Genomic DNA, 23,479 nt, shown 5'->3' with positions numbered 1-23,479 from the left:
CACTATCCCCTCGACCATTCGGCCCCCCTCTTCCTACCGTCGTTGCGCTAAAACCTCCTTCTTTGAACGACGGTGGTTAAACACTTTCCCCATCGTTCAAGCATGCTTAGATCTCTTCCCTTTTACTTCTCGCAAGTGGAATTAGGAAACAGTTTAGAGTGGACACTTCTCTTTCCTTTTGTTTCTTTTCGTTCGGTGGACCGGGGGAGCCGCGTAGGAGCGGAGACAGAGAGCGAAGGGACGTGGGCAGTTATATACAGCACGATGTGCACACATATGTATGCCAGGGGGGCTCGGTGCTGCTGTTGCAACTTCCGAGATAGGTGTCGTTCGCTCGCTTGGCAGATTAATTGACATTGGATGCTACGCGAGAGCCGTCATTACGCGGCCGGGATTCATGCGGGTGCTGGGAGGCAAATTGCCAGCGACCGGTAATTTCCCCCAAATGTGCACACCAAGCAAGGAGAGGCGGTGGGCGTTGGAAGGGGGCAGGGTAAGGGGGGCATAGAACGCGCAGGCACAGTCGCGGCGCCCGACCAGCCGAAGTGGTCGGGCTCGCCGAAGGGAGGAGGTGGGATTCTGTTTGTGCGGCGAATCCGGCATGCCGCCGGGCCCCACGTCACGCGGCAGAATTGATTGAAGCGCCTTCTCGCGTGTCTGTCCGTTTGTGTCTGTCTGTTGCGCACGTGCGCACTGTTGCCCTATACCGGCGGTCCTTCGTGCCCTTATTCACGCGCTCTCACTAGCGGCGCGCTTCCCCTCCCGGGCTACTCTCCTGCCGCCCGCCAATTCCCGGTGCTCCCCACGCCTCCGTCTCCTTCTTTTCTCTTCGCCTAAACGAGGTCCCAGCGAGCGGAGGCAGGACCGGGTATCGAGTAATAATTACGAAATTGCAGCTTTTAAGGGGAACTTTAGCCCTCGCTGTTTGGCTAGGGTGCAAATTTGGGGCCTCACGCCACCGGCTCGTATGGAGACGGGGCAACTTCCTTTCGTTCGGTTGAGCGGTACTTCAGCTCAACTCACCTGCACCTCTGCGCGTGCGCCGTGGAGTACACTCCTAACTGGCTCCATTGGTGTAGCTCTGTGCGCGCGCGTCGAACGGTCGGATGCGCGCGGCACTGTTGCCGGTCTTTCGAATGAAGACTGCTGCGTCTGCTGCCTCGGCAAATTTTTGAGGTGAGCCGTATGATCCGTTTTTTTTTTAGCTGCGGCACGAAAATGTCCGCAGTGTGCCTAAGACCGCTCCCCTGTTCATTCGACATGTATGCCATCATGCATGCCAGAAATGATGCATGCATCTTGGCTCCATAGCTGTTCGCTCCTGATGGCGTGGTTTGCACAGTCACTGGAATGCGATGATTTGCTGTAACCTGATAGAAGAGCAGTGATGATCCAAGAGAGACGCCACTTAAGCGGTATTTCTTTCGCGACCAGTCGCGACAGTGGCAGCGGAAGCGGTGCCTCTCGCGATGCGTCTGCACCTTTAGTTGCGCTGTGGTATTCCTCTGAGCACACTTCAGGGTCTGCGGTTTTATTCCCCCTGTAGAAGTATGCTGTACTTGACGAGGCTAAATCATTCTTCGAAGCGTCTAGCACCGGTGTCAGAGCAATGAGCTCTGCACTATAGGCTATTGCACTGTCCATGCCGACAGACAGTGTCGCCAGTATATCAACGAACATGTCGCTGTGGGGCACTTTGCATTCTGGCATGCGGACAACGTGTGGCTCACTGGACTGACCGTTCTCTGTTGCTTAAATGATATTGCGCGACATACAAAATGACACGGACGTGAAAGAAGACGACACACCAAGCGCAAGCGACACGTCCGTGTCGTCACGTCCGTGTCGTTTTTTATGTCGCGCAATATCATTTAAGCAATGGATTACCAACTTGCCCGGAATGCTGCTCTCATTAAGTTCTCTGTTATCGCTCTTGTTGCTGTACGCAGGTTCCCCGACGCAGTCTTCCAGCCCTCTCGACTACCGGTGTCACGCGAGCCCGACGCGACCGAGCCCGTCTCCGCGCGAAGCTATGGGATTGTCTGATCGGGGCGACCCGCCGTGCGCCAACGAAGGGCCCGAGCTGCCGCCCGCTGCCGTGCACGCATCTCCCAGGGCCGAGCTGCTCTGCCACCGCATCGCCTCCTCCGTGCCCGGATCTCGACTCGGCGGCACCGACGAAGTCTCCTCGGGCGATCGCGCTGCGGCGCCTAGGCATTCCGTGCACCAGCACAGTCCGCCGTTGAGCCAGCACCACCAGTCTCAGCAGCAACAGCAGCATCACCAGCGGCCCCCGCACCAGTCACAGCAGCACCAGCATCACGGTTCGTCCGGAAGGACTCCGATGGTGATGCGAGCCGACAGCCCGCAAGAGATGAGCGACGACTTCCCGAAGCGAAAGCAACGACGCTACCGAACCACCTTCACCAGCTACCAGCTCGAGGAGCTGGAGAAGGCCTTCGCCAGGACCCATTACCCGGATGTCTTTACCAGGTAAAGACTCCCTCGAGTGCTACTTTTTGATTTTTTGAATGTTTAGAAAACTTTAGGGAAGTACTAAGCTTTAGAATAGAACGCTTAGCGAAACTGTGAGTATCGCCCTCACACACCGTGCACTGCGATGAGAATGGCAGGAGACGGCCTGAGCGCGTGCGCGTAGTGATTGCGGAATGAGGTTCTAATTTGCTTTCTTATAGCTTTTGTTAGCTTTCTTTCCGCTTCTGCTCGTTCTGTGCATGTTTTAATAACTTTCAGTGCTCTCATTCTGTCATTTTTATCTAAGCAGCTGTTACTGAAAGTACATTGTCTGCGGTGACAATGATTTACGTTTGTAACCATGCCAAAGTCACCATGCCGTTTACCTTTTACACCTTTCTCAAGCGCCTCTTATTTACGGCGTTCAGATGCGACGCTGCCGACGGTCATCTCGGTGCGCTCAGGTCGACCTGGCTCGATCAGAAACTCTATTTTCAGTAGTGGCTTAGTTGCCGTGACACCATTCAGCCACCAGCTGTGACAAGCGGACGCGCCTCAGTGAAACGGTAGATCAAATGAACGCTGTCTGTTCCACTCGGAATTAGAACGCGAGGTGCTGCGACTTTATAAGCACTCATCCCCCTTCCGTTTATAACGTGAACGAAAGGTGTCATCAAAGGCTCTCTTAGAATTCTTATTTAACACCGGCTAAGACTCAAGCATGTCAAAAAGCCCGATCCATATCCTTTTTCACATTCATTTTCACAAAAGGACCTTCCAGAATGAAGCAAGTTTTCAGATATGCGCCATCAAAGTCGTCCTAAAAGTGCACTCTTGTCCAACCTACATCTCTAAAAAAACGCTCTCTTAAGCTTTGAAGCACAGAAGTATTTGGACTGCTCATGTATTTCGTCCTACACTTTGGGAAATGATATCTCGAAACTCGTGTCATCCCGTCAATTCATTTCAAACAAATACGTCTTGCGTGCTCACCGGCTGCAATTCGTAAATTGCAATACGTGCCGTAATGTAATTAATTAGGAAGTTAATTAGCGAGGTTGTGTTATATATATATATAACACAACTTCGCTAATATATATACATATATATATATATATATATATATATATATATATATATATATATATATATATATATATATATATATATATATATATATATATATATATATATATATATGTGTGTGTGTGTGTGTGTGTGTGTGTGTGTGTGTGTGTGTGTGTGTGTGTGTGTGTGTGTGTGTGTGTGTGTGTGTGTGTGTGTGTGTGTGTGAACGAGAACAAAGGAAAGCGGCGACGGGCCCGATCTTATTAGTCATATCACAGTACGCCAACAAACAATGACACCAAGGACAGCATAGGGGGAATTGTCTGCAGTGCTTAATTGAATTAAATAAATTATAAATATATGCAAATGAAAGTGCATGAAAAATCAACTGGCCGCAGGTGGGGTACGAACCCACATCTTCGCATTACGCATACGATGTGCTCTTATACCAATTGAGCTACCGGGGCGCTGTTTTCCCGTTCACTTTCTGTTTCCCCTATGCTGATCTTGGTGTCATGGTTTGCTCCCTTATTATGATATGACTATATTAAATACATAATCGGATCATATGCTATTTATCCGCATCACCACTCCTCATACCTCTCTGTTTCATCCCTTCCCTCTGAGCAGAGAAGCATGACAGAGGAATATTAGATAGCTTTAGGTTAGGGTAGGCTAGATGCACCGAAGTGTTGGGGGACGCAAACTACCGGACGTACAGAAGAACTCAAAGCAAGCACAACAGAGCGCGCAGGGCCCACAACCGAGTTTCGTCCCACAACGCTTCGGTGCGACTTGCGTTCCGTTGACCTAACGCTCTCTTTTAACCAGGCCGACCTCTCTTACTCACCGAATTCTTCTCTCTCTCTCTCTCTCTCTCTCTCTCTCTCTCTTGTGGCTGATCGCCGTGTCAGGTATTTATTGCTCATGATTGCCGCAGTGGTGCCATGCTACAATATAATAAAGAGGCATGTACGCTATAAGGAAGCTTTTTCGGGAACAGTGGGCGTCGAAGAGCTTGCGGAGACAAGCAATCGCTCTTTCCCCGCTGCTGCGTGGGCGTCCCTCTCTCCAGAGACGCACAGAACAATGCATTTTAGGCTCCCTCGTAGGGTACACACCATCATCAACGCTACCTATTTGCGTGTCAGAACACGTGTCACAGAGGTAGGCGGGGTCAGATGGATGACACATAAAATAGATCACCGGCAGTCCGCTTCCGGCTACGCCGTCAAAATCGTGCACACGTGGTACACGTGGTACATAGCCACGTGTAAGTGTCGCCGTAAGCGTCAACGCTGGACCCTTTAGAAAAGTCCCAACGCAGGCTTTCTATACGCGTTGTTTAAAGCATCGCGAAGCAAGCAATTCTAAAAGGCTGATCATTCCTCGGTTTGTGCGCTGTGCTTGCTTCTTTTGTGCGTTCCTTTTGATCGCGTGTAAATCAGGATCAACATGCCCGCTAGCTGCCCAGTTATCGGTATTTATCAATGCGCTAGTCGCCATATTGGGTGCCAGTTGTGCATCGCGGGAAAGCCAGCTAGGCACTTTTCTAAAGGGTCCTTCGATTTAGCGGCATACCGACTGCGAGCTCCGAAATACGGATGGGGCACTTCAGGGGAACGCCAGATTTCGATATCACAGGTGCAGTTTTGTATACGGCAACAACGTGCACAACAGCCGTGAGTACGAAACGAACCTCTACATGGGGAGATGTCAAAGGAGCTTCACAAATACGAAGGCAGTCACTGTCTAATATGTATATGCGTTCCTTTGTGGGTGTGGTCGTAGCATTTAAATGACCGATAGGGGCAAAAAAATATTGTCCAAGTAAGCGCTCTGGTGTCGCTCTTCCTCGTCAGTGTCTCTTACGCATGCGCATTGCCCATTCCGCAGACAAGAACAACGTGTTCAAGCGTATCCAAGCGTTCTTACGACTCGCTCTATAGGAATGCGATGTGTTTTGTGAATACGGACCTGGATGTCGTTTACATACACGACTGAAAAGTGTGCTTATTGGATATTTGTGCTATAGCTACTCTTTGATAAACAAACATTTAATGCTAAATAGGAAATGGATAAAGAGATGTTCTCGTTCACGTTAAGAGAACATTCAGTAAAAATATAACACGCGCCCCCTTGAATTTTAACCGTGCTCAGCAGACGGGCACGATGCCTTCCAGGCCGCTTCATCCGTATATAATTAGAGTCGGATAATAAGCAAGTCGGTCAAAAGAGAAAATAATTGCATGGCCGGCTTAAGCAGCAGAACAAAGTTAAGGTCTGTTGATTACATTCTAACCAAACCTTAACGAACCCGGGCTCGCGTATGCCAAATGACGCCTCGAGCGATACTGATGTGGAGTTGATATTGGCGCGCTAAGGAGAACCGAGTTGCTTTAGTTCCGCCTTTGTAGGCGCGAGTTAACCGTGTAGTCTTCGCGCATTCGCACAGCGAGGCAGTTTTCTTTTCTTCTTCTTCTTCTTCTTTTTTTTTAGCGCTCTTTTCCCGCATCACGCGAATGCTTGAAGGAAAAAACCAGTCAAAAAAATGGCTGTGGCTTAGGTAAGGTTAAGCCCAGTATGCGAAGCATACTAGCCTTTATTTTAGTTGTTGAACCACTGTTTAGCCTGGTGAACTGCTGTTGCTTGGCTATATTTGGTTCGGCTAGACGAAGAAACAACTCATGCATTACTTCTTCGCCTTCAAGAGTGGAACGCGACAGCGTTCCCGTCGACCCGCCAAGGGGTGTAAGACAATGGGCTACAGGGCAGCGACTACGCGCCCCGCATTGGACGCGGTGAGCGTCGAGCAAAGCAGCGTTCGGCGCGGCAACGAAATGTGCGCCTGAGCAAGAGACGCACGCCTTAGAAACAGCGCGTTTCTAAGGCAACACCGCATTCACTAGAGGCGCTTTTGTACCGCTTTGAAGCGTTGTACTCGTGGCTCAGTGGTAGCGTCTCCGTCCCACACTCCGGAGACCCTGGTTCGATTCCCACCCAGCCCGTCTTGCAAGAGTTGAGCCAAAGCCACTTCTCCTCTGTCGTGACGTCACGGTGTCACGTGATTTCATGGTCACCGCCGCGCCTGAGGAGCTGGGTTGAGCCCTCGTAATATGCTTCGCATAAAAGCACAAAGGACAAGAGGAGAGGTTCACACCACAACGACTGCTACGCGAATGCGTGCGCGAATGCGTGCGTGTGTTTGTATATGCGACGAGAGACTGGCATAGTGAAAGCCGCAAGCTCGCGTCATATCGCACCACATTGCGTTTCAGACTCGCGAACAAACATCGGCTATAGCTTCAGGCGTCATGCACGTTTACGCGCGACATACGTGCTATAACCGCGGCGTTTGAATGCATACAGTGTTTCGTGCAGAATCTACCGGAGCGAAATCTGGCGCTGATGTCTATACACCTGAACAATACAAGGAGGAAGAATGGGGGGGGGGGGGAGGAAGAAAAAGAGAATGAGCGGATGGGTGTCAAATTTTTCTATATTTTCTGTGTACATCAAACGCGGGGGTCGTGTTTAATCAGGTCCTGGGAGAAGCAGTTCGCGTAACGAACTTTAGCGGTGCCTATCTGCATGCAAACGCCGCACGTGATAGCGGGTACGCGTCACTATAGCGAACACAGACGGCCATTGACCAAGAGAACGAACACCTTTGTGATGCGACCCTGCAGGATGCGCGGATAGTTTGGAGCTTGCACAATGCGGGGCTCTGTCCCACATCGCCTCGCCGCCTATTTAAGGGACATTGGTTTGGATGACTAATTGTAGAGCGAGATGGTTTATTCCGAGCGCTACTGGCACTCAGGCGGGCCAAATTACGGCAGTTTGCGTGGCTAGATCCACCGTGCGACACCGCATCGTCGAGCACGGTTGGTCGACGGTGCGCTCTGCTCAGCTCGTGCACGTGCGGAAGGAGCAGGTCGCGAGTTCCGGTAGCGTACGCCGAAGCGCGGTGGCCCCTTGCCACTGGTCGACATCCTGTATAGTGGAACGAGAACGCGAGGACGATGTGTTAAGGCGCCGCGTCGATTACCCCGACACGCTGTGTAACGAAACGACGCTGAGTGCGCATGCAGGCCCCTTTGTGTACACTTCACGGCTCTGTGGCCTCTTATAAGACAAAGTACCTACTCCGTCGTCTTATTGTTTATCGCACGCACCTATTAGAGCAGAAAAACGTAATTGGGTGAAATTGCTTCCAAACGGAGCATATTGCGCTCGTGTATGAAAAACAAGCCGGCCGCGCTGTTTAAACTCAGGTCAGGGAGTAAATTTCTTCTCGATGAGCACCTCCCGTACACCGCATCGCAAAGAGCTCTGGCTCTGAGGTGTATCTGTAGTGCTATACCATAACGCTCACGGGTAGCCAGCGTCAAACGATGCTTCCAAAGCGCGAGCTTTCAGTTTTCCTTCTCGTTTTTTTGTCTTTGCGATGCCTTTTCATTTTTTCTAGCTTTCTTTTTTCGTCTGCGCTCAATTATTTTAGCAGAAGCAGCACGAAAAGGGCCGGCCTAAAAAAAAAAGGGGGGGGGGGGGAGGGGAAAGAGAGCGAGAGATCTCAGGTTCGCGCTCGCGCTTAATTGCAGTTATTATTCACAGTGCAGAATTAAGATCCATCGTGCTCCGACGACCAGAGCGGCGGCAATGAGCGGCGCGGTCACGCTGAAAAGGGTCTCCACGTGCAACGTGCACGCGTGCGTGGCCATTAAACACTCTCCTGAACAAAGTGCGCACGTGCGGACGCGTCGAAAGACAGAGAGGGAGGGAGAACAGAGGAGGAGGGGGGGGGGGGCGCCTCGGGATTGTCTCCCCGTAACGACCGCGGGCGAAGCGCCGTTACGGCGGAGCGTGCTGCATGTAAGCCGACGCAGCACTTCGCAAATCGTCCGTCTCCGAGCCGGTCGCTCCATAGCAGCACAATGCCGGTGGCCGCCACGGCCGTCGGCGATCTCTCCCTCGACGCCGCGGGCTGGGAGGCATGTCACGCACGCACAGACGCACGTGAACGATGCGACAGGCACGCACGCACGCGCAAGGGACGACCTGAGGAGGAGGAGGAGGTCGACGACGAGCCTTGAAAAATCGCGCCATAGTTCATGCACGCTTCAATTGCCGTGGCGCGCTAAGCGTGACTGTGATTGATACGGTGCGCTTTAGGAAATGCTCAGCAGCTTTATGTGGTAAGAAGCCGCGTTAAGGAAGCCGCGTTATATGGTATATGCTGGCGCCCATTAGCAGCTTCATTGTCCGGGGACGACGCGAGCGCGCTTGTTACCCGGCCAGCCCAGGTATATCAATTTTTTTTTTTAAGTAATAGTGTGCGATAAACGTACACCGCGCCTCTCGCTTCAGGATGGATGCAGCCTTCATTCTCTTTGCTACGTGAGCCTCTTTATTGCTGCGCGCTGTCGCCCCTTGAACCTGGACGTCATGCGCAGCGCGGGCACATTGGACCAGAGGTCGCGGTCGTCGGATTTCTTGAGATATATAGTAAGCCCGCCGGCTAAGCCCGCGCATGCGCGTTCCCGCTTAATACGACCGTGGTGCTCGTTATCCGCCACTGAAGGTTTACTTCAAGCGGAGTTCACGAGCCTCGTTTGCGGGTTGCAGCTGTTTCCAGTTAAGTGAGTCGGGGCAAGTTTCTTTCGCGGAAACACAGCGGTTCCTGTACAGGACGTTCAATGTCGGACGTGATGTGGCTGCTTCCGAAAATTGTGTTTTTTGCTGCTCAGCCCGTTGTCGACGGTTCGATTCGCTGCTGCCACCGCTACAGGTGTCGAATCCTACTTCGGGCTTCGGGTAGCTGCAGCCTGATGGTGTCGGTACGTAAAGAGAATAAAATCACTCCTGCCTACACTTATACCGTGCTTTTGGTGCACGTCAAAGAACGTTAAAGGGTCAGCGAGTGAGTGAAAACTTTATTGAGCTCTAGTAATTGTGTTCTTCTGCGGCTGGAGCGTATTCTTCAGGGGAGTCTTCCTCCTTGTGCCTTCCCCGGAGGTCTTCACCCGCTGCTTCGTCCGTCCTCTCTCGCAATGGTCGGCTGCCTTAGTCCAGGGCTCTGCTGGCTTCTGCTGTCCGTCGTGCACGCCGCACCAGACCTATAGCCGGTCTCCGCAGCGGTCGCTAGACAGCAGTTCTTCCCATTGCTCCGCACTTGGGGTGTGATATGATTTGGACTATACGCCAGTTGGTTGACACCCCCATGTTATGTGGTGTAATGTGGATTGATCTGCTATGAAGGTGCTGCTGCGATACTTGAAAAGCGCGGGACTTCCTGACAAATTGTGACTGTACACTGTGGGACGTAGACTGTACGGTGACACTGCGTAAGACTAGAAACGCCTTTGCGGGCTGCGTGACAGTGCCCACAGAAACTGTTCGTATGTACGTGCGTGTGTGTGTTTAGGTATTTCTTTTCTTTTTTTATCCTTCTCTCTCTCACCTATTGCATCCCCTTGCCCCCCTCCCCCCGGTACAGGGTAGCCAACCGGAGATAATCTCGGGTTAACCTCCCTGTCTTTCCATTGTATCTATCTATCTATCTATCTATCTATCTATCTATCTATCTATCTATCTATCTATCTATCTATCTATCTATCTATCTATCTATCTATCTATCTATCTATCTATCTATCTATCTATCTATCTATCTATCTATCTATCTATCTATCTATCTATCTATCTATCTATCTATCTATCTATCTATCTATCTATCTATCTATCTATCTATCTATCTATCTATCTATCTATCTATCTATCTATCTATCTATCTATCTATCTATCTATCTATCTATCTATCTATCTATCTATCTATCTATCTATCTATCTATCTATCTATCTATCTATCTATCTATCTATCTATCTATCTATCTATCTATCTATCTATCTATCTATCTATCTATCTATCTATCTATCTATCTATCTATCTATCTATGAATCAATCATTGCACCATGGGCATTTGTCCTTATATAGTGAGGGGTGCATTTTACTGAGCACGTTAAGGTTTGGGTACGACCCTGTTTGTAGTCGTCTCCATGCGACAGCTTCTTCCCTGCTAAGGAACTTGTGCGGCGGAGGGTACCGCTTCCTGCTTGCTGCCTGTGTAACTGTCTAAAATGGCCGAGTACTTTCGGGGAGCAGGCGCGGGTTCCTCTAGGCTGTCGAAGTTGGGCGCTCGGTAATTAGTGTACTCTCGAGATACACTGTCCACCTCTTGGTTCCCTGGCACCCCCGCAAAAGCAATCCGAGACTTCCAATTACGAATCTCTCATATAGCCAGATTATTACTGCACTGGGACGTAAATCCTAATATTTTAACTTAATTCTTAAAAACAGCGTCCTTACTCACTCTTCATAATTTGTATTTCTGTACTTTAGACGTGGGCATTGAATCAGATGTTAAAGAAGTGGCCTGTTTTCCAAAGCGTTGTGGTGTAAACTATCTGAATGGTCTCTTTTTTTATTGTCGTCGCACATATGTGTTCACGCCTAGTGCCAGTTGCTGTCTTTCCTCGACGAACCAGCTACAGGAAACTGTGCAACAGCCTCTTTCTTTACTAAATGAAAAGAGAGTGAGAAATAAAGAACCGGATATGTGCAAGAAAGAGAGAGAGAAAGAAACTTCTCTAATGAGCTCAAAGATGGCTTGATTTGCAGGAGTGGTTCGCGAAACTTCACTTCATTGACCCTTAAAGCAGCTGATACATAGAGCAAAATAAATAAGCAGTTAGTACTTTCAATTCAAATGGAAGAACCCGTCACCCTCAGTACATGTCTCGACCAATCAGGTGGTTTTATAGTTTGGAAACACCATTACCAGCCAACGACCACGAAAATCGGTTGAAGTAGTCAGCAAGCGATTGCCTAATAATTAAGTTTGCATAGTACACCGGTCGATAAGCTCTTAAGGTCGTAAATCCACGCACTTTTGCTGCAGTCCCGTGCACGCGCGTGTTCGCGAGGTGAGCATGCGGCGTTAAAGACCAGGATGCAAGCGGGGCCAAATGATTGAGATTGATAATTGCTTTTTTTTCCCTGTCGGGCAGCTGCACGGGGCCGCAGACCTGTCGACCGCTGGCTTATGGGAATAGCAAAAGAGAACAGAAAAGAATAGAAACAAAAGCTAACTGGCTTGGCCGAGGCAGCTAGGTGCAGGGGAGGAAGGAATACACGGCGCAGGTGAGCCGCCGACACTTGCGTACGCGTCACGGAAATTTTCCTCTTTGCAACAAGGTAGAAACTTAATGCATGTGGACTACAAACGTCACGCTCGCAATCCATCTCTATTGTTTCCTTCTCCTCTCGTTTCGCATGCACGTGCACACACTTTGATTAATTTCAGTTTTCAAATGGCGTTTGTAACTGTGGCGCGCTTTCGCGGGGGATAACGGCTACAGGGAGGCAGATAAGCATGCAGGCACGCCGGCTCCGAGCTATACGTCGGCCCTGTGCGATCGTCATCCATAATGCACCAGCGCCGTCTCCGCTGGAAGCTGCGAACTTTGTGGGACAGCGTCTGTTCCCGACCGCAAACGAATTACGCGCTCATCATCGATCCATCAATCCGGCTCCAGGCGGGCACGCAGCACGGGGCTGCCTCTGCAGGTGCCGCGCGCTCAGTTGATCATGCGTGCGCGCCCAGCGCGCACGACATACGGCGCGCACAGACCCCGTGATTACGGCGCCATTGAGAATATGGTCCCTTCGCTTGCTCGCCATCAGGGAAATTAGAGCGCCGACAGCGGCTGCGGCGCGGAGACCTGTAGCGACTCGACTGATTAGCCTGCCCAGTTCAGGGTCCGAAGGGGCGCCGCAGCGTATGCGCCCGTGCATCCAGCGTGCGCGTGCGTGGTATATATACATACACATACTCCGCAGTGTTGCATCAGCTGGCACTCACACTTTGCACACACGCACGCATCGCGTCCGTGTAGTATAACGGTGTGGCTCGGCTGTGCGCGTGTATCTTGGTCAATCCGGAGATTTGCACGCCCCCCCCCCCCTTTTTTTTTCTGGTTGATCACTTCGCTCTCGAGCGCTGCGGCATGTGTGCGCATAGTTCATCAAAGGGAAAACCCGGCCGTCATCTCTCTGTGCGTGTATGCGGCAAAGCGAGCAGACGCGACGCGAAGCGGCACCCGCGGCGGGCGCGGTTATTAAAAGGCCGGCCCATCGCGTAAGACACGCCACAATTACCAAAATGGAAGTCGCGATCGCGCTACGCGGAAGACGGAGCGGCCTCGACGGAAGGATGAGCGAACTTGCGCGCAGGGGGAGAGATATGAATCGAGACGTCTTTGTTTTTCGATCCATCAGCACTGCGCGCAGCGCTCGAAGCCCTCCAGCGCCTGCGTGCGTGCGAGAGCATGCAAGCGAGCGCGTTGCATGTAGCGAGTGTTTAGCGCGCTTGCGTCTTTGTTTTTGCTTTTAGTAGGAACTAACAAAGCGAGAATAAACATGTATAAGGACGAAACGTATCGCGTGGTTATTGAAGATTGAAGTGGAGATGCCAGGTGAACGCGGCAGGCGAGTGCCGGACACACGCATTGCACTACAGCCTGTGACTGCGTGCGATATACTGGGGCGCTTGTAATGTGGCGTGTGCTCTGTGCGACATACCGATGCGTGTTTATCGCATAACCAGCCTGATAACGGTATGCTAACGACTCTCGCGGTTCGTTTCGCGCCGCACCCACTCCGCGAGCCACGGTTATTTGAACTGAGCGATGGCTCCTCGTGGTGCTTCGCAATTGCTCGTAAGAAAAATGAACGCAACGTTGACGTGATACCAAAGCATGCGGCGGAGTATCGGTTGCACGTTTCCATTGTTTGAGCTACAGAGTGTGGACACGTGCTCTCGATCTTTGGACTGTTGCGGAGCAGGCGGAGTAAGCGCGGACTGTTTTCGTATCGCTTTCGAGCAAGTGCTCACGTACGCGTGCTGTAGCGTCCAACCTGACACCGCGCGCAAAGATAGAATCATGCCTGTTCATTTTCGGCAAACGTAGTTTGCAAACTTGCAGAAAGCGCGAAACTTAAGATGATGGCGATGATAACGGCTTCGTGATCTTCCTCAACGGGGTACAAGGCAATTAAGTGGCAAGCGTGAGAAAGGAAACAAATAAGAAAACAAAGTTATTTAGCAAAGATTAAGCACGTTCTCGAACATGCGCTGAAATGAGAGCCGCAGGCAGCATCCCTGCCTGGTTACCGTGGTTCTTCAGTCGTGTACAAAGAAGCGATTCGTCAAGGTCTCCTGAATGACGCACCGTTCTCATAAAAAGGCCCAGCTGCATTTAATGCAAACACTACTTTCCTCAAGTCTATGGTTTTTACAGCAAAGCTGCATATGGCTAGCCAATCCGTCCGTCCGTCCGTCTGTCCGTCTGTCGGTCGCCTGTACGCCAAAAACTCCTCCGGCGCAACCCCATGCGCATGCGCGAAAAAAAGAAATAGAGAGAGTAAGAGAGCCGCGCAATTAGCCAATGCCACCTATAGCACAAGCACTGTTTACTTCGATCCATGACGCCATGCTGCCTATCCCGAAATTTCCATTGACAAGGCTGGCGTGGTAAAAGCGGTGACGTCAAAATCACTGCTGGCCACTCAGGAGCATACCCATTAGATTCTTTGACAGTCGGGCCAGGTAACATGAAGTCATGGATCGGAGTGCAAAGGCCTTGTGCTATGTAGGTGGTGTTGGATTAGCTGCGCCAGTAGTAACGTCGTTGCTCTCCGTCGAAGCCGAGCGCGCGCGCAGCAGTTTCTCTCCGGCTCCGAAATGGGTAGTCCACGCGTCATACGTACTCCTTAGGAGCAGGTAGCTTTCGATTAGCAACGCCGCAAGCAGAAGCAGGAACGAGCTCGTCTACGCTGTGCCGATGCTGAAGCTCGGGCACAGCAACAGGCTCGTGCAGCCGAGCGCAAGCAGCAACTGCGTACCGAGGATCCGGCAGCCTACCAAGCCGTAGTTTAATGAACCTGTCGGGATTAACGCAGTAATAAACACCGGGGACGCACGTTTCAGCTTCGCTGGTTAGCCATCTGTAGAGTGTTTCGGCGGTGGTTTCATCCTCCTCACAGCATTACCATCTGGGTCATGTACAAGCACACACGTCGCTAAGGATGTGGCGCGCAGCGGTGGTGAACTCGGAACCATGCATGTGATTAAGCAGGGATTAAGACACTGACTGTGCCTTGACGTTGTTAAAGGCCAGCATGGTCAAATCGATAATGAAATAATAAAAAGATGGTGCCTTTGAAAGAGTTGTCGTATTTGCTAATTGTTGTCTTGCATGCTTTTGCGGGATATCGATTGATTTAGGGTGAAGCGTTGCCTAAACTTCATATGCGCTACTTAGTAAAAATGGCACGTTGGGTAAATTGGTGATGTCCTCTCGTCACGTAGGTGTGTACCGCGAAGCGGGGACAATGGTAGGAAAACGCTATAACACGGGTGCTTCGATGCTTGTGACACCCCCCCCCCCCCCCCCCCCCTTGCGACATATATCTGCAACAAGAGCGTTATCTACTGCTAAGCTCCGGGAAAATGCTTTCGCAAACGGAGACATTGCAGGCACGCTGCTTTGTTACGAAGTGAGGCTCGGCGAACGTATTCGCAGCTCTACTCGCAACGCGATGCCGCCGCAGTCACGGCAGTGAGGAAAGGTATTTCCGGTGTAGGTATAGGAGTCATCTACGTTTCGTTGCCCGTCACGACACCGAAAGACTATTTTCACCGGTAATAGCGTTTTTATGCGAAGCATATTACGAGGGCTCAACCCAGCTCCTCAGGCGCGGCGGTGACCATGAAATCACGTGACACCGTGACGTCACGACAGAGGAGAAGTGGCTTTGGCTCAACTCTTGCAAGACGGGCTGGGTGGGAATCGAACCAGGGTCTCCGGAGTGTGGGACGGAGACGCTACCACTGAGCCACGAGTACAACGCTTCAAAGCGGTACAAAAGCGCCTCTAGTGAATGCGGTGTTGCCTTAGAAACGCGCTGTTTCTAAGGCGTGCGTCTCTTGCTCAGGCGCACATTTCGTTGCCGCGCCGAACGCTGCTTTGCTCGACGCTCACCGCGTCCAATGCGGGGCGCGTAGTCGCTGCCCTGTAGCCCATTGTCTTACACCCCTTGGCGGGTCGACGGGAACGCTGTCGCGTTCCACTCTTGAAGGCGAAGAAGTAATGCATGAGTTGTTTCTTCGTCTAGCCGAACCAAATATAGCCAAGCAACAGCAGTTCACCAGGCTAAACAGTGGTTCAACAACTAAAATAAAGGCTAGTATGCTTCGCATCCTGGGCTTAACCTTACCTAAGCCACAGCCATTTTTTTTTTTTTCACCTAGTAGACATAAGCGGATAGATCTTGCAGCTTATATATGCACGCCGAGGGCTTATAGTGAATCTTGCAAGGAACTAAGTGGTGTACGAGCGTCGTGACCTGCAGCTTTATTTTACTTTCCTCTCTTGCACGTCACTCAACAAATCGCGCGCCTATAATGCTACAACAGACCGCCTTTCGCAGAGTCCATGGCTGCGGCGCGCGCACGCTAAACCACTTGACGCGAAAGGAGCGCGCCATGTGGTTGCCTGCACACATATACATATGTATAAAAAATCTTTCCCATTCGGGACACGTCTATAGCGGTGGGCACCTGTTATTACAGGGCGGTGCAGTTTGTTTTAGAAGACGATGCGCGAGCAAATTTGTGGCGAGGAGTCACGAATATAGCATATCCATACTCAAACTCCACGAAGTGCTTCGTCTTCTTCTCCTCTCTCTGTGTATATACACACGTAGCACCCAAGGCGGTTGTTGTGTGCACGATTACGCGCGCGCGCGCGCCATGTTGACTTCTTCTTGTTCTTTCTTTCCTCCCTTCATCTTTTCTCGATTTGATAGGGCCCTTCGTCGGCACACGAGCGCGATGAGCGCGCGAGGTAAAAGTTCAGCGTATCGGAGAACCTCCTGCATATATATATATACACGAGCCGCTTATCACGAATGCGTATATATACCTTCTTTCCTGCTTCAGATGAACAATCAGGCCGCTTGTGTGTGTGTGCGCATATACGCCTATAGAGCTTATAGTCGTGGAATCGAGGAGAGTCTGTAATCACAGTCGTGAAGCTGTTTTGCAATGAATTAGTGAACTTGGGCGAAACACAGCGTTGAGCTTAGCAAATTAGGGCTATCTGTCTTCGAATTTGCTCTGGCCATTACATCCGCGCCGCGGTCCGATATACGTACCTTGAGCAATTTCACCAGTCAGGATTACTTACGTTTTGAAGGTGCCTTTTTTTTCTGTGTGCGTATCTGTCATGTTCGCATGGGGAAAGGGGAGTGCCTCGGAACGGCGCTGATTCGCATGACCGGCCCATAAAGGCTACACATAAAGGCAGAGGTGCGTAATGTAACCTGGCTGCATGCTGTGTTATTTTTTTTTTCTCTCGAGAAAATGACGTGTTCATTGATGCTGGCACACGCGGCGCTATAAGAATATTTAAGGACGGATATCTAAATACTTTGATTGTTATGGATTACGCCCCGATATACGCGAGGTGCAGATGCGGTGCGCGCGCTGTTGTGCCCGGCACGAGTGGGCTACCTCCGCGCATCTGCCGCAAAGTGAACTGTCCGCAATTTCTCCGCTCTCTAGGCTTGACCATTATCTTTCAAGTGGCCTCCACTACCCTCCTCCTCCCTCCCCTCTCCTTGCACTTTTCTCTCTCTCAGGCGTCACGCAGTTGGCTTCGTTTGGCTTCGCTGATGAAATGGAGCGGTCCCGGCGCGGCGCGCAGTGTTTGTGGAGAGGGGGAGCGCTGGGCTGAATTCATTTTCAGTCATACTGATCTAGGACGGCACGGGCAGGCACGAAATCAGTCACGCTGATTGCAATCGATCAAACTCTTCTCTAATTATTATAATTGCGAACGCTTGGCGAGGTTTCCTGTCGTGGCGCGCAGCGAAATGGGAGTGAGCTGAATTGCATGCGCGAGTCTCGTCTGTCGGAGGCGCGCTTGGGAGCAGGAAGAAACAACAGCAGGACGGTTGGAAGGAGAGCAGGCATACGGCCGCGCCGAAACGTTGCTGTGGCGCATGTGCTGGTAAAAAAGGTTCCACAGCGATGTAAGTCGGGCCTATAGGCATGTGCGGCGCGTTTTCTGCCGCATTCATGTTCTCGCAAGAGCAGCGACGGCTGATCCGGCGGGCACGCGGAGTGGCGCGAGCCAATGGGGCCCTGAACTAAGGGATTCCACCCTGCAAGGAAGTCGCCCAAACTCATGACAAATAAATGTTTTCTCTCTCTCTCTCTCTCTCTCTCGCTAGCGCGCGCACTTCGTTCCAAGTTACGTGTCCCCGCTCATATTTTTTTTTCTAAGTTCACTTAGCTAGCCGTCCGTGCTCTGTTTCTGGCACTGGGCAAAGCTGCGAAAGGGACGGTAACATTCTGCACTCTCTTCGTTAATCTCTGTAAAGAATGGATTTCTATGCGGGTATGTTGTTCAGTGTGCCACTACAAACGACAATCTGTGAGGAAGTTTACTTACCGACCGAATTGAAGTGGGTAGAAGCGCGAATAAGCTATAAGCTCTGCGATGGGCCGACAACGTTCTTCGTGTGAGACCCATCAGCAGCAATGCGCCAAGCCTCTCTTTATGCCTCTTCCGTAGAAGCGCTATGTCGTTCAATGGACTGAAAAGAAAGAAAGAAAGAAAAAAAGAAAGAAAGAAAGAATGAAAAAAAGAAAGAAAGAAAAAAGAGACAAAGGAAAGAAAAAAAAAACAAAGAACGTATTGCATGCTTTAATGAAATGAGGCGGAGTCGTCGTGGTTTTGTCAAGACGAAAGCCCATGGAGCGACCGGCAATTTTAAATTCCGCCCAGAACCCATTCACTCGGCGCTTTTTTTGTTCGTATACACACTCGCGCAGCGGGAACTCGTCGCAGTATTTGGGACACGTGTTTAACAGCCGTTCCTTCAAATGCCCAATGCGCGCGGCGGTGGCCCAGCCTCCGTTTGTTGTCCAAGACGGCTTTCTTTCTTTCTCTACCGTACGCCGGTCGTATTATTCCACATTATTTTCTACGGAACCGGTCGCATCGCGCAGCGCCCACCGGCAGCTCAACGGGATTGTGGTCGCCGCGTGGATGGACGCCGAAGCGGCGGACTTCGTGACCCTTCGTCCGAGAGATCGACGCGTCGTGACGGGCGGCTACCGACGATGCGCGCGCGCGCGCGCGCGTACTCGAGAGAACGGTCTGCCGGACGGGGCAGATGTGCGCTGGAAGCACGCGCGCTCATCACGGGCGCGCTCGTCAGCTCTTTGTTGTAATCCGCATGCGCCGCGGGTCGAAGAGATCTTGAAGGGCCGCCTGCCCGTTGATGCGGTTGCGCGAGGACAGGACCCCCATTGGGGCCAAACTCAATTTCCCGCGGCCGGAACGCCCAGCGCCGTTCGCGGAGCACAAAGGGCGCGCTAAATGCGCGCCTGATGAGTCTCCCACGAAGACGGCGGCGCGAGCATGCTGCGTCGAGACGAGGGAGAGAAAAAAGAAGGCGAAACGGCGAGGCGTGCTCGAAGAGCGGTTTCGCGGGTGGAGAGGCAATTCTCCTATCGTCGTTACCGGGCGGATAAGGCGGCGTTGTTATCCGTGGCTGGCTTCCCTTTGGCGTGCATGTATACCTACGCTGGTCGAGCAAAATTGAAACGCGTCTAAAACTGCGGGATCGTAGATACTGTTCGCGTGATTCCTGCACAATGCATAGTGTATAACCCCGTGACGCTAGAAACATCGTTGTAAGGTGCGTTATCCACTGCTGTGTTCGACATACGAGCATCAGATGTCTACTGTAGGTTTTTCGTGGCCACCATTTGGAGTAACGCACGTGTTCAGTTTGTTTGCAAAGCCATTTGACCGTTGCATACCCGCCGTGGTTGCTCAGTGGCTATGGTGTTGGACTGCTGAGCACGAGGTCGCGGGATCGAATCCCGGCCACGGCGGCCGCATTTCGATGGGGGCGAAATGCGAAAACACATGCTTAGATTTAGGTGCACGTTAAAGAACCCCAGCTGGTCAAAATTTCCGGAGTCCTCCACTACGGCGTGCCTCATAATCAGAAAGTGGTTTTGGCACGTAAAACCCCAAATATTATTATTATTATTTGACCGTTGCATGTGTCTGAAGTGTTCGCCTGGTAATATGCGATTGCAACCGCCTTCCTACCTTCTCATTCTATTTCTTTGTTCCCCTTCCCCAGCGTGGGAAAGCCAACCGCACGCTTTTCTGGTTAATGTCGCTGCCTTCTATTTTTATTTTCGCTCTCTCTCTAATGCGAATAAATGAATGAATGAATGAATGAATGAATGAATGAATGAATGAATGAATGAATGAATGAATGAATGAATGAATGAATGAACTGTTCAGTGTGTGGCTTAAAGTTTTGCTTGACGCGCCTTATCGAACAAAGAAAACGGAGACGTAGCACACAGTGCCTAGAAATAATGGACGTGTGACACATACACACAGTCCAACACACCCGGGTCTGGTATACTCACGCGGAAGCGCTGAAAGCGACTTGACAGCAAGCGCTACAGCCCTACCACAGCGTAGACATCGTGCCAAGTGTAATATCGTGGTTCACAGCAAGTGCCGCGTGTTTCACGCGAGCTAAAGCAAAATGAGGAAATGAGAAGAGCGATTGCTCCCGACTGCGACAGATGCAATGGAAATGAGAAATCGCGTCCCGGGTTGGCACCATTGCGAAAAAAGCATCTTACCTGGTTTAACGTACACGGAAATGCGCTGCCCATGCGCATACGCTAAATAATAAAAAAAAATGCAAAAGGTGAGTAGAATGGGTGATTAGGGATGAAAAAGAGGCGTAATGAGAAGTTGTTCTTTCGAGCTGCTCGTATAATTGCTTCGATTATACTCCTGAAGCCTAAGAGGGACCTTCCAGTTCTCGCTTCTCTTGGCATAAAGCTCCGAAGCGTTATTAAGATGATATTTACCCTCAAGGACAGTGTAGCAGCCTCTATATACAAAGCAGGCGACCATGCCTCTTACGCGCATGCATAATAGGACATCTGTATAGCTCCGGGGGCTCGCGACGGAGCGAGCAATTTTCTGACTCGTCGACGCTTGTGCAGCGACGAAGGGACGATTTGCGAAATGATTTTTTTCCCTCTTATTTCGAAAAAAAAAAGAACAGGACAAAACACACACGTGAACGCGCGGTGACGTGGTGCACTTACGCGTTCATGCCCTGCGCGTGCTTATAGACCGCGAGAACGTTGTTGCGACCCGCCCGTTCTATATACATGCATGCGCATGCCCCCGCCCTCCTCCCACCGTTCACTTCGTTTATGGACTTGTAAACCCTAAATGCAGGTGTTACACGACCCCGTGCGGTTATTAATGATGCTCTGGTCGTTCATTACCGATGATGACTGCGGCGGGAGCCTTCTTTCCATAGCCATTTACGCTTTCCGGGCTCGAAGAGCACATTTTGCCGCGGATGTTTATAAAGTATAGCGTAGTTGTTTCATTGCCGTGCGAGGGTGTCTTCGTATTTTCGGAACGGAGACGAGAGCCATGTGTGTTCGTGGGCATATATATACAACTTAAAGCGCGCGCGCAGGCTTTCCGAACTAATGTGAGAGGAGGATGAACGATTTTGTGTGCAGTGATTATTCTCGACACGAATGAGGATAACGTATTTAGAACAGAAAGAAAAAAATAAACAACGAATATGGCGCGGGCGTTGCAGCCACCTTAAAGCGAGCCTGCTAAACTTGGGCGCTTTCTGAGAACGGCGACGGCGCGCGTAGGTATACACACGAGGAAGAGATGGCGACTTATAAAAGTCATTAATTTTCTCGGCGTTAATGACCTGCTCAAATTACACAAGAAACACGTCTTATATCTACTTCATAACTAAGGCGTGTCGCTTAAATTTCTCGCTCCCTTTGTCTCGCGGTGAAAGAAGAGCGCAACTGCGCCCGGAGGTAATATAAGGAGACCAGCGTGAGCGCCGAGGTGCGAAGTGCTCAGAGCTTCGGGCTTTATATAGTTTCCCTTAAGAAAAAATAGATATGAAAAATAAATAAAGGAAGGCCTGAACGTATAGGGTGCAATTAAGGAACCTTCGCTGTTTTAAGATCTCACTCCAGCTGCGTTGCTGCACGGGGCGAATTCGTTACGGCTTTCATTAACTCTGGCTGCGGGGCACGTTTTGTTCTAATAAGTACTTCACGCTGCAGGGAAGTGGGGCCCACAAAGTCGCACAGGCTTTGCCGGCGCGCACGAGAGACACGACGGTGGGGGAACGGCTGGCAAGCGTTCTAAATATTCTCGTACGTTGTTCAGGAAAATTCCCCATTGTTTCGTATCGGTCGCGTATACTGCGACGAGAATGGAAAGAATATAGGTGGACATGAATGGTTTATAACCTGGCTTTCGTTCGTGGCTCACTCTCAGAGCCTCGCGCTAACCAGGGCGCTCGACTGTAGCCGCGACCTAATTTCGTACATATATAGAGACCCATTAATAAACGAAACGACTCACCGGTGCTTATCGCGAAGCGAAATAGTTGAAAAGCGAAAAAGCCTATTGACAGTTTCCACTGTGAACGGTGCACATTCTAGCGCACTCGTTTAAGCGTCGTACGAAGACGTATACTGATAGCTTCACGGCGGTATTCAGCGACGACTTAATTGAGATAATGATCCGATGAAGTTTCTTCGAAACATGGTTGCACTGAATGACTTTTCTTATTGAAGTATAGGAGGTTAGGTGCTGCACCGGGGATTAGTCAGTGCCTATACACCTGAGGTATACGCCAGCCTGCTGAATAACACATAGCCCAGTTCCCCGTCGCCTATGGAGTCCTGCATATACGATCGGCTCCTATAGGTTTCATCAAGCCAGGGAGGGGGGGGGGGGAGGGGGGGGGGCAGAAAACAGTGTGAGCGCAGAGGACAATGGATCGTGCGGATATTTCATTGCCCGAGTCATCCTACATTATACTATCTATTCTTGTTTCACAGAACTGTTTATAGACTGTAGGATTAGCGTCAATCTTGGCCTTCCTATACCTTCGGACAGTCGGGAGTGTTACACACGGACTCCGCTATGCACAACTCTGAAGTGCTCGCTGCAACGTGTGCGTCGCGGCCTGCAAACTGTAATTTCTCCATTTAGCGTCCGCGCATGCGTGTATATGGGTACGTTCATTCCAGCTACGGGACTCCAAGGAGAGAGAAAATTAAGGAAAGGAGCTAATTGAACGGCTAGCGCGTTCGCTCACTTTTTTCCACGTGTAAAGGCCTCGAATTAATGGCTTGATGCACGTATACGTTTGGGATGCCTCGAGGACTCGACGCTGAGAAAGCACGGACGAAAGGGAGCGTGCCACGTGGACTGACCCACATTTCTGCTTCCCAAGCCGCGCCCCGTAAGTGCTTCTGAAAACCTTTCTCCAACAGGCTCTTAGCACGAGTACGGAGAGAAATAAAACTTGCAATATGGGGCCTCGCGCGTCCTTCACTTAGCTCCATACTCATGGCGGGAGGCTTGCAGTCAGTTAAATAGGGAGTTTTACGCGCCAAGCGCCAGTGAAAGAACGGGCCATTAACACGAGCTTGCGCTAAACACGGCAGAACATCTTGTAAGCGAAATTCTCGCTGCCGCAGCTGCCAGCAAGTGTTGGGAGGGTAAAAGAAGAAAACCCTCTAAGACACAAAAACTTCTTTGCGTTCTGCTGCTATTCGTCGCAACCCCCCATCTGCCTTTCTATAAAGCTGACCGGAACATTTCGTGCTTCGTGTGAACTGCCCTCCTAACTTCACAGTTCACGATGTTTATTTCTTTATTTTTTTTCACGAGTGGACGGCCGTGTCCGGCG

At 50.8% G+C, this 23,479-nt stretch overlaps 1 protein-coding gene across 6 annotated transcripts in view; it reads left to right on the top strand.

Annotated features, from left to right (window-relative positions):
• Window positions 1-23,479, top strand: part of LOC135918178 (homeobox protein aristaless-like) — a 170,849-nt gene that overhangs the window by 108,096 nt on the left and 39,274 nt on the right. For all 6 annotated transcript variants that reach the window (XM_070532194.1, XM_065451848.2, XM_065451844.1 and 3 more), the window contains exon 2: window positions 1,950-2,493. In XM_070532194.1, coding sequence (XP_070388295.1) covers window positions 1,950-2,493 — 544 coding nt within the window. The remainder of the gene's footprint in view (window positions 1-1,949; window positions 2,494-23,479) is intronic.

This window comes from Dermacentor albipictus, chromosome 1, assembly GCF_038994185.2.
Source record: "Dermacentor albipictus isolate Rhodes 1998 colony chromosome 1, USDA_Dalb.pri_finalv2, whole genome shotgun sequence".
In the NCBI taxonomy this organism is placed as follows: Eukaryota; Metazoa; Arthropoda; class Arachnida; order Ixodida; family Ixodidae; genus Dermacentor; species Dermacentor albipictus.
The sequence above is the reverse complement of the archived record's forward strand: the minus strand, read 5'-3'. Positions and strand labels throughout refer to the sequence as shown.